At 41.7% G+C, this 10,750-nt stretch overlaps 1 protein-coding gene across 1 annotated transcript in view; it reads left to right on the forward strand.

Moving 5' to 3' along the window:
- The window catches only part of samd12 (sterile alpha motif domain containing 12), a 360,397-nt gene extending 350,373 nt beyond the window's left edge, over window positions 1-10,024 (forward strand). Inside the window, exon 5 of the mRNA XM_061882066.1 lies at window positions 9,749-10,024. Coding sequence (XP_061738050.1) covers window positions 9,749-9,780 — 32 coding nt within the window. The 3' untranslated portion in view covers window positions 9,781-10,024. The remainder of the gene's footprint in view (window positions 1-9,748) is intronic.
- The last annotated feature ends 726 nt before the right edge of the window (window positions 10,025-10,750 follow it).

Below are 10,750 nucleotides of genomic sequence, written 5' to 3' on the forward strand. Positions count from 1 at the left end.
GTTGGGACAGTGGCCGTGCCAGCATCCTGAGGGTTCCTGGTTCGATCTCCAGCTTCTACCAACCTAGTCACGTCTGTTGTGTCCTTAAGCAAGACACTTCACCCTTGCTCCTGATGGGTCGTGGTTCGAGCCTTGCATGGCAGCTCCCGCCATCAGTGTGTGAATGTGTGTGTGAATGGGTGAATGTGGAGATAGTGTCAAAGTGCTTTGAGTTCCTTTAAGGTAGAAAAGCGTTAAACAAGTATAACCCATTTACCATTTAAAAACAGTGAAATATGAACGCAGAAAGTTAAAAAAACACCTACAATCTGAAATATCTGATAAATCTGTGTGACAGTCTCTTGCTGTTGTGCGGGTTCTCAGGACCACCAGGGAAGGACATTGTGTCGCAGGTTGGACTTTCTTTTATTTTTCAATAATAAAAAGTCTCTAAGGGTTGCTTTTCAGCCTTGCCGTGCCCTGCTTCCTCTGCCGCTCTACCTTTTCAGTCGCGTGCATCTTCGTCTTCCTGAGGCTTTCTCTCGCTCTCGTTCAGCATCCGCTTCCTTCTGGCTCCTTCTCTCTCCGTCTCTCCTCACGGCGTATAAGGCTGCCGGCCTTTTATACAGTGCGAGAGGAGATTTAAATTCTGCCCAGCTGGGCGATCCACGCACATAATAATATTTGCGGGGTTGATTCCGGCGCCCCAGCCTCGCTGCTTGCTCGCAGTCCACGTCTCCTCGCCGCCATCTTGGGCGGTGATCCGGCGTTCCCTGCTTCGCTGTCGGACTGCCGGCCACGCCATCCTCGCCGCCATTTTGGGCCGGGCTCTGGCATGCCCTGCCTTGTTGTCAGACTGCCGGCCACGGCTCCTCACCGCCATTTTTCAGCGGGGTTTGGTGTGCCCTCCCTCGCTGTCGGGCTGCCGGCTCCACCTCTACACAATCTGTAAACACTCACCCACACTGCTTGGTGCCTCATCTGAGCTGCTGTGACTTAGATTACCATAGTAACTAATTAGATGTCCATAGTAACTAATATATCATGCAAAAAGCACAGATTCCAACCATTAAACTACTTTGTATATTTCAAGACTTACGGTCATTAGAAAACATCACCAAACATCATAATGGCAGCTACACTTTCCATCTTAAAGATCTAAAAACAATTTTTGAGAATGTCCGGCAGGACGGATTGAAAATTTTAACGGGCCTTAATTTGCCGAGGGCTGCTGTATAATTATAAATGACTTTAATTTGTCAAGTCTTCATGTTTATAATCAATGGTTTATTTTTCGGTGGTGTGAGTGGCGCAGCACTTCAAGGTGAAGCTCGTTGGGCCCTTCAAAGAGTACCTTGCCTGATGGATAGACAGAATCGGAGCATCTTCGGCTCTGCACTGACACGCCGATGCTTTCTGCACACTGAGTTGTGCATTTCGGTGGCGGGGATAAGTCTGAATACAAACGGGAGCGCGTGCGAGCGAGGCAGATCTTAAAAGATGTGAACGCAGGAGAGAAGCACAGCGCCATCTCACTGCCATCCATCATGTGCGTGTTGAAGTGAGAGAATCCGAATACATTTATGCAACTGGAGATTATTCATATTGTGGTGCTCCGTTCCCCACTGTTATGTTCGTTTGCTGGTTTCCACCTTCTGTAATTATGTTCTGTCTTTTCCTCAGTTATTGTGTTCATTTCCTGTTCGGCGCGCTTGTTTTCCGATCCACTTCCTGTTCTGCCGCTACTTTATCTCCGGCCGAAGCGCCGTTTCCTTCAGCTGTTTTTGATTGACAATCAGGAGACACATCTGTTCCTGATTTTTAATCAGGAGACTTTGCTGTTTATGAGTGTTTCTTAACCGTAGGGCATACTTGCTGACCATCCCGATTTTCCCTGGAGACTCCCGAATTTCAGGGCCCCTCCCGAATTTCTCCCGATTTCCACCCGGACAACAATATTGGGGGCGTGCCTTTAGCGTCCTTTCTCACCTGAAAAGGAGACTATTATGTCTTTGTCATCCATACATTTATCTACAACCCATAAAGTAGGCAGGTACGGAGCTATTTCTCAGCGTCTGTTTATTCCAGCCGGCATGTTAGTACACTGACACACAACATCCGGATTCCCATCATGCATTGCTTCAAAACTACGGCAAGTAGTAATGTCCAAAAAACATAACAGAGGAGAAGAAGGAGAACGAAGAAGAGACATGGCGAGGACGAGTAAGAAGAAGAAGTACGCTTGCAAGTTCCAAAATGATTGGAAAAAAAATAATTTCAGTTTATCCAGGACAGCTCGAAGGGGAAGGGGTATGTTGCCTGCAAAATTTGTAGATCAGACTTCTCCATTGAACACGGTTTATATATATATATATATATATATATATATATATATATATATATATATATATATATATATATATATATATATATATATATATAAAGTTATAAAAGAAATACTTCAAAATATATACACTCCTCGCCACCTCATCACCACCCCCACCCCCACTTAAGGGCCCGCCCCCAAAAAATGTGGTCCGTACTCAGTTGTAATACACTTTTCCGCCACTTGTGGCAGTAGTGACAATATCAAACAGACAGAAGAAGTCAAGAGATGAAGTCAGAAAGGTTTCTCAAGCGCAAAAATTATGACTTAAGTGTGGAAGATATATTTTCATTCGCACTTTAATTTTATTTACAGTTTATTTAAGGAACATATTTTTACTATTTAATATTAGTTCAGTTAGAATTCATTCATTTTCCCAGTGCATCATTTTACAGTATGTGCATGTATTTATCACCAGTTATTTACAAGTCCCTTCTTTTGCAGTATATTTCTTTGTTTTTTAGGTTTTAATTTTTCAGGTCAAGAATAAGATTTCAAATTACTTTCAATATTTGAGTGGGCCCCAGGCCCTGAGGTCTAAAATATTAAGGCCCCTTGCTGTATGTTACTGATGTATGCTTGAACACTGTTCATGTTTTCATTGAAATATCAGGAACAGATTTTATTTTGGGGGGGGTGATACGGAACATTTCTACTATGTAACTTTACGTTGCATGCTCGGGACCCTGCTTCCACCTACAGCGAGGAAGACTAGATGACTGACAAGAGGGTTCACTCTGTTTCTTTCATTCTGAGACAAAAACCTTAAGACGTGGGCAAATTTTCATGTGTCTGTGTACAATGTGTGGTGTGACTTAGCTATGTTTAGGTAAACTTGACTTATTGTGTTTTTAGGACCATAAGGCACACCGGATTAAAAGGTGCGCTGCCCATGAGCAGGTCTATTCAGGTCTATTTTCATACATAAGGCGTGCCAAATTAAAAGCACATTCAAATGTGATATTTCCACATTTAAAACACTTCCTTGTGGTCTACATAACATGTGATTGTGATTCTTTAGTCAAAATGTTGGTCTTTGGTCATCTCCAAGTCGCTTTCTGACAGTTGCTTTAGGATGCGCCGTTTTGTGGGCGGTCTTATTTACGTGGCTCACCTTTGACAGCGTCTTCTCCCCGTCATCTTTGTTGTTGCGGTAGTTTTTAGCCCTTCCATAGCGAGTCTACCGACATGTGTAAGTTAGACCTGTACGCTACTTTATTTTAGAAATGGCAACAGCGGAGGATGAATGCTGCGCAACAAGAGGATAAAGAAAAAGAGGGAGATTATTGACTAAGGTGCAGAGTACAATCGCAGACGTGCGCACATTTTCAAGACTAATGCAGATCCCAAATGAAGATCAGCAGTTACCAATATGTAAGAAAAGTTGGTTTTGCTTAATATTGCTAAACAAAACGCCTGATAGTATGTCTCCTAATAGGTGCTATTTCAGGGTCCTTGTACACACACTATAATAACAGTGTATGTTGAAGCACAATACGTCTGACTACGGTAGCCGCAATGCTCCGGCAATCCATCAAGCTCAATAATGCAACATCAACGCCGGAAATGTCCATCTATCCATCCATTTTCTACCGCTTATTCCCTTTTGGGGTCGCGGAGGGCGCTGGCGCCTATCTCAGCTACAATTGGGCGGAAGGCGGCGTACACCCTGGACAAGTCGCCACCACATCGCAGGGCCAACACAGATAGACAGACAACATTCACACACTAGGGACCATTTAGTGTGTCTCCTGAAAAAACGTCCGACCGAAACTCTCTAATAATTATAGTTCTTTGGGTGAATAATGTAAACTCACTACACCGGTATGTTTTAGCGCTTTTATGGCAAGTTTGCTGACAGATGTAAGTGAAAACTTTACACTACTTTATATTAGAAATGGCAACAGTGGATGATGAATGTTCCACAACAAGAATTTTTAGAAAAAGAAGAAACTTATCGACTCGGGTGTCGAGACGGACCCGCGCAATGCAGATCCCAAATACAGATCAGCGGGTACCAGAACGTAAGAAAAGTTGCTTTTACAAAATATTTGAAACAAAACACCAGATAATGTTTTGCCTTAAACACACACCATAATAATACTCGTATGTTGAAGCACAGTACAATCCATCAAGCGACCAAAAATCGTACAAAAATATTTTGACTGACTTTTGAGCGCCGTGTGTAACATTCGATATTCTTAATGAAACATCAATCTTGCTTGCTTACAGATACTTGCTAGCGTCATATACAGTATTGAACAGGCATCAGCACGTATTTCTTATGTGTGACTGCCATCTACTGGTCACACTTATTACACCATATACCAAATAAAATTGCTTTGAGGTCGGTAAGCACATTCAGAATTAATCCGTACATTAGGCGCACCGGGTTTTAAGGCGCACTGAAAAATACGGTATATTGTTGTAGGAACAGAACTCATTTGTAGACTGAAACCCACACCTATTCAACATTGATCTGACCGATAAACAAGTTTATATTTCCATTGGCTTACATTTTCGTGAAGCCACATTTAAAATTCTTGGAAGTCTATCAGTGAAGTATTTATTTGTCTTTCCAGCGTATTCCCCAGATGGTAGTTGCCATAAACACAGTACTATACAACAATCTGGTGATTTAGCCTTTGGCGTAATAAAGGACGATTATACTGCTTTTTTATTTTTTTATTTTATTTCTTTTTTTTTTTTTTTACAGTGCTATAAAACCCAGGTCATGAAAACGTCAAATGTTATTGTTTCACTTTTGTTTTACAGCAGCAATAATCTTTCATTAGCTATCATTCGATATGTAGCGACACATTCTTTATATTACAATGCAGAGCACATGTAAGATAAAGGTATGTGTGCGTGTGTGTGTGTGTGTGTGTGTGTGTGTGTGTGTGTGTGTGTGTGTGTGTGTGTGTGTGTGTGTGTGTGTGTGTGTGTGTGTGTGTGTGTGTGTGTGTGTGTGTGTGTGTGTGTGTTTGGTAACCTGGAGATGCATCATAATGCTGACATTGATAGGATTTATAGCGAGTGTCATTGAGGATCACCTCAGGGTTGGGTCTTCATGTAGACAGCAGTGCAGAGTGATGGGTGTGTACACGTGTCTGTGAATGCACCCGCCCGCAAAATTAGGATTCCGATCAGACCGACTCCGTGTTTGTACAACAGTGTAAACGTGGCTCGTCCACTCCACGGGCCGCCAAGCAAACCCTCCTCCAAATGAAGACGTCAACGTCAGTTCTCTTGCTTTATCTCACGTTTACACAAGTATGTAAATAGGATTATGCAAACATTTACAGGCCAAATTTTAATGAAACTTTGTGAGCGCAGCAAGAACGTGTTCAACTTTGGTACGGTCAAAGAAAACCCTCAACATGCGGATTCCGCCCAGTGAAGTCAGACATACACTGCAAAAAGTTAGTGTTCAAAAACAAGAAAAAAAAGAAAATGAGTGGTATATTATTTGAACTGAGCCAAATTATCTGCCAATTGAGCAAGAAAATTCGGCTTGTCAAGACTTTCCAAAACAAGTATAATTAAAGCTGCAAGCAGCGATGGACGAGACCCGCGACCCAAGCCCGGATAAGCGGTCGAAGATGGATGGATGGATTATTACACAGACAAAAAGTTGTATACACATGTATTATACATCAGTCTCTTAGATATGTTATAAACTCTTTTATCAACTGTTAATCAGAAGGGTTCAATCTCTCTCCTGTGCTTATTTGAAGCCGACACTACAAGCAGCCTCAGAGGAGTTAATGTTTGAAAAAAAGCAACATTTTTTACCTAACTTTTATATTGAAGGGGGAATTGCAAACTTTCTGTTGATGTTAGCTGGTGGGTGTCAGTGTATGAAATATAGGTCTAAGTGAGACCTACAAAGAGCTTTTTGTTTCATGTGTCTATGACATTCCTACTGGGAGTTGGGGAAGGTTTTGTCTGTGTTTTCTTCCTAGGGAGCGCTAGACCGCAATTTTGAGTTTTGGGGTTGTTTTTTTGATTAGATAGCTATCCTGATGTGTGTGTCCAATTTGGTGAGTTTTGAAGCATGTTAAGGAGGTCAAATTACAGTTCAAAGAGGCGGTGGTATAATAACAAAGAATAATAATAATAATAAAATGCTAGAAATTCAATAGGGTCCTATGTCCCAAAGGGACATCGGTCCCTAATTACATGTACATACTGTAAAATGATGCAGTAGTAAAATGAATAAATTCTGACTAAATGAATAATACATAATATTAATATATATGTTCCTTAATTAAACTGTAAATAAAACTCAAGTGCAAATGAAAATATATCTTCCCCACTCCAGTCATAATTCTTGCGCTAAGAAACCTCTCTGACTTCATCTCTTGACTTCTTCTGTCTGTTTGATGTTGTCATTACTGCCACAAGTGGTGGAAAAGTGTATTACAACTGAGTACCGCTGCTGAGACACAGATAAAATCACTGTCAGTTAAAAGCAATCCTAATTAAATGTTTAACTCCACTTATAATACATCAATTGATAACACGTCCTGCTCCTAAATCCTATGTCAAGGCCCGCGGGCCGGATCTGGATCTGAATGAATCATCTATGGCTCCCGGGATGATATTTGATTAGTATTAGAACCGGCCCGCAGGCCACAGCCACATGCTGCTATTTTGCACGTGTTGGCGCTACAGATTTTCAAAATAAGGTCCACAGTCAAGAATTTACTTTTGGCGTCCCATCTTTATGACTTGATGACTTGAAAACTCCTAGCGCCAACATTGATGGAGTATTGATACGTGCAAAACAGCAGCAGGCGGCCGCTGCCTGCGGGTCGGTTCTAATACTAATCAAATATCATCCCGGGGCCATAGATCATTCACTTTGTGACTTTGACACATCGGAGCTAAACGTAGATGGCCGTATGTAGCTGGCTAACAGGATGTCACAAACTCACAGACTTTTTTAATTGGTCAAACTATGGAGGGCGGGACATCGAAATTAAAACAATAACAAGATTTCGGGGCTGTAAATCGCATTTTGAAATTAGCATATCCCGCATGAACTACTGTTATCAGTTGTAGAGGTATTTAAAAATAACATTATTTTTTAATGCCTTTTGACATAACAGGACCATTAAATTATGACTTGACATGAAACTATGACATATGGCTCCTTTAAGATACTAAGACATTCAGTTTATTTGGCGTAATGGACGGTTAATATTTATTTTGGGAAGCGGCACATAAAACATGAATACTGTTTTATTCATTTCACCATATGAAATACAGTGGGGCAAAAAAGTATGTAGTCAGCCACCGATTGTGCAAGTTCTCCCACTTAAAATTATTAGAGAGGTCTACAATTTTCATCATAGGTACACTTCAACTGTGAGAGACAGAATGTGAAAAAAAATCCAGGAATTCACATTGTAAGAATTCTAAAGAATTGATTTGTAAATGATGGTGGAAAATAAGTATTTTGTCAACCATTCAAAGCTCTCACTGATGGAAGGAGGTTTTGGCTCAAAATCTCACAAAACATGGCCCCATTCATTCTTTCCTTAACACGGATCAATCGTCCTGTCCCCTTAGCAGAAAAACAGCCCCAAAGCATGATGTTTCCACCCCCATGCTTCACAGTAGGTATGGTGTTCTTGGGATGCAACTCAGTATTCTTCTTCCTCCAAACACGACAAGTTGAGTTTATACCAAAATGGATACATGGATGATACAGCAGAGGATTGGGAGAAAGGCATGTGGTCAGATGAAACCAAAATAGAACTTTTTGGTATAATCTCAACTCGTCATGTTTGGAGGAAGAAGAATACTGATGACCCAGAAGGGAATAAGCGGTAGAAAATGGATGGATGGATGTGTGTAGAAATGTCTGGTTCCATCAGCTCTGCTCTTTTAATGTCTTTAAAGGCCTACTGAAATGAGATGTTCTTATTTAAAGGGGGATAGCAGGTCCATTCTATGTGTCTTACTTGATCATTTCGCGATATTGCCATATTTTTGCTGAAAGGATTTAGTAGAGAACATCCACCATAAAGTTCGCAACTTTGGGTACTTCCTGAAAAAGCCTTGACTTTACCGGAAGTCGCAGACGATGACGTCTCCCGTGTGATGGCTCCTCACATCCTCACATTGTTTTTAATCGGAGCCTCCAACAAAAAGTGCTATCCGGACCGAGAAAACGACAATTTCCCCATTAATTTGAGCGAGGATGAAAGATTCGTGTTTGAGGATATTGATAGCGACGGACTAGAAAAAAAAAAAAAAACGCGATAGCATTGGGACGTATTCCGATATTTTTAAACACATTTACTAGGATAATTCTGGGAAATCCCTTATCTTTCTATTGTGTTGCTAGTGTTTTAGTGAGTTAAATAGTACCTGATAGTCGGAAGGGTTTGTCCACGGGTGTCTTGACGCCATGTCTCACGGGTGTCGACGGCAGCTGTACGGACGACACAAGCTCAGCTGATATCCGGTAAGAAGCGACTTTTTAACCACAATTTTCTCACCGAAACCTGCTGGTTGACATGTGGTCGGGATCCATGTTTGCTTGACCGCGCTCTGATCCATAGTAAAGTTTCAGCTCCGGGAATTTTAAACAAGGAATCACTGTGTGTTTGTGTGGCTAAAGACTAAAGCTTCCCAACTCCATCTTTCTACTGTGACTTCTCCAATATTAATTGAACAAATTGCAAAAGATTCAGCAACACAGATCTCCAGAATACTGTGTAATTATGTCGTTAAAGCAGACGACTTTTAGCTGTGTGTGTGCGTAGCGCTCATACTTCCTAAAAACCCGTGACGTCCTGCATACACGTCATCATTACACAACGTTTCCAAGACGAAACTCCCGGGAAATTTAAAATTGTAATTTAGTAAACTAAAAAGGCCGTATTGGCATGTGTTGAAATGTTAATATTTCATCATTGATATATAAACTATCAGACTGTGTGGTGGGTAGTAGTGGGTTTCAGTAGGCCTTTAATGTATTTTGTGTTCTTTGAGGTTTGATGTTTCCCTCCTACACACATGTAAGAGGGATGTGTGCTATGGCTATGAGTTGATTTTTCCCTTGGCCTCGGTCTGAAGCCCACACCCCCAGCGCTTATTTGTGTCTCAACTTTTTTGTAAGGGTTGCCGGAAGTTGGCAGACCCGTCAGCGATCCTGTTCTGTCTCCTTGTAATGTTTGTCTGATCTTGAATGGGATTGTGCTGAAAATGTGAATTTCCCCTCAGGGATTAATAAAGTATTTTTGATTCCTATTCTGATTCATCGGCAATTGTGATCACATCATTTTGCGCACAAATCGAATGGTTGATCGCTACTTTTCTGCCATGTTTCTCAACTATATCCCTATCCGTGTGTTCCTCTTCCCGCAGGCTCCCTGGAATGCGCCCCATCTTCCCCGTAGCACGGACGTAGGATGACCATCGCCTTGGCAACCAGACCTAGACCCCCTCGCCTCCGTCTTGGACCTATTACAGCTCTCATCTGTGGGAAGATCGGGAACAGTCTCCTAAAAAAAAAAAAAGAAAAAGCCCACAAGTCCCGACCTGCTGTCTCCTCGCCACACAAGTCAAGTCATCGTTGACCTTTGCCGCAAAGTCACTTGAATCCCTTCTCCCGCCAAAATAAAAGTCTGTCTGCAAAAGCAAGGCTGGCCTTAAGAGGACATTGACATGTCCGCCTGGTGATGATACGTTACTTGATGCACGCTGGCTGGCAATTACAGTAACACTTTAAACACACTCCTTCAAACTGTCACTCAAACTTCACTGCACCGCTCGAAGGTTTATGTCCCCCATAGGAAGGCTGCTCCCTAATCCCATTTAGGCCTTTTGTCAAGTGGCAAGTCCTAAATCCTTCATTCTTTGGCTAATTGTGTCACCCGCCACCACAGAAGGATGATGTGCTTCACACAAGCGTGTCCTGTCTCTCGCTATCCCTGCATCTCCCACCATGCCTCATGACATCATCCTGTCCTTTTTTTATTTTTTATTTATTTTTTTTACCTTCCCAGCAAGGTCCAGCATTCTGACGTGGAAAAATGAAAAAAGCCGAAGAAGACGTGTGACCTAGTCCGGTCCGGTCCTCGACACGGATGCATCATGGTGGCAAAAATAAACAGCAGTTATTCTACTGTTTGGACACAGCTTGTACCACAATAAGGATGACGGCGATCAAAAAAAAATAGAGGTAGAAGTTTTTAAATCATTCATTTTGAGGGAACTTTGGTGTGAAAATGACCAATTTTGGCCGATTCACAGTGCAGCCAGAAAGTATTTTAACTTTTTCCACATTTTAGTTTCCAAAATTGATTAAATTTGTTTATGACCTCAAAATTCTACACACAATACCCTATAATGACTATAAAAAAGGGG

Source organism: Nerophis ophidion, linkage group LG21, assembly GCF_033978795.1.
Source record: "Nerophis ophidion isolate RoL-2023_Sa linkage group LG21, RoL_Noph_v1.0, whole genome shotgun sequence".
Lineage (NCBI taxonomy): Eukaryota > Metazoa > Chordata > Actinopteri > Syngnathiformes > Syngnathidae > Nerophis > Nerophis ophidion.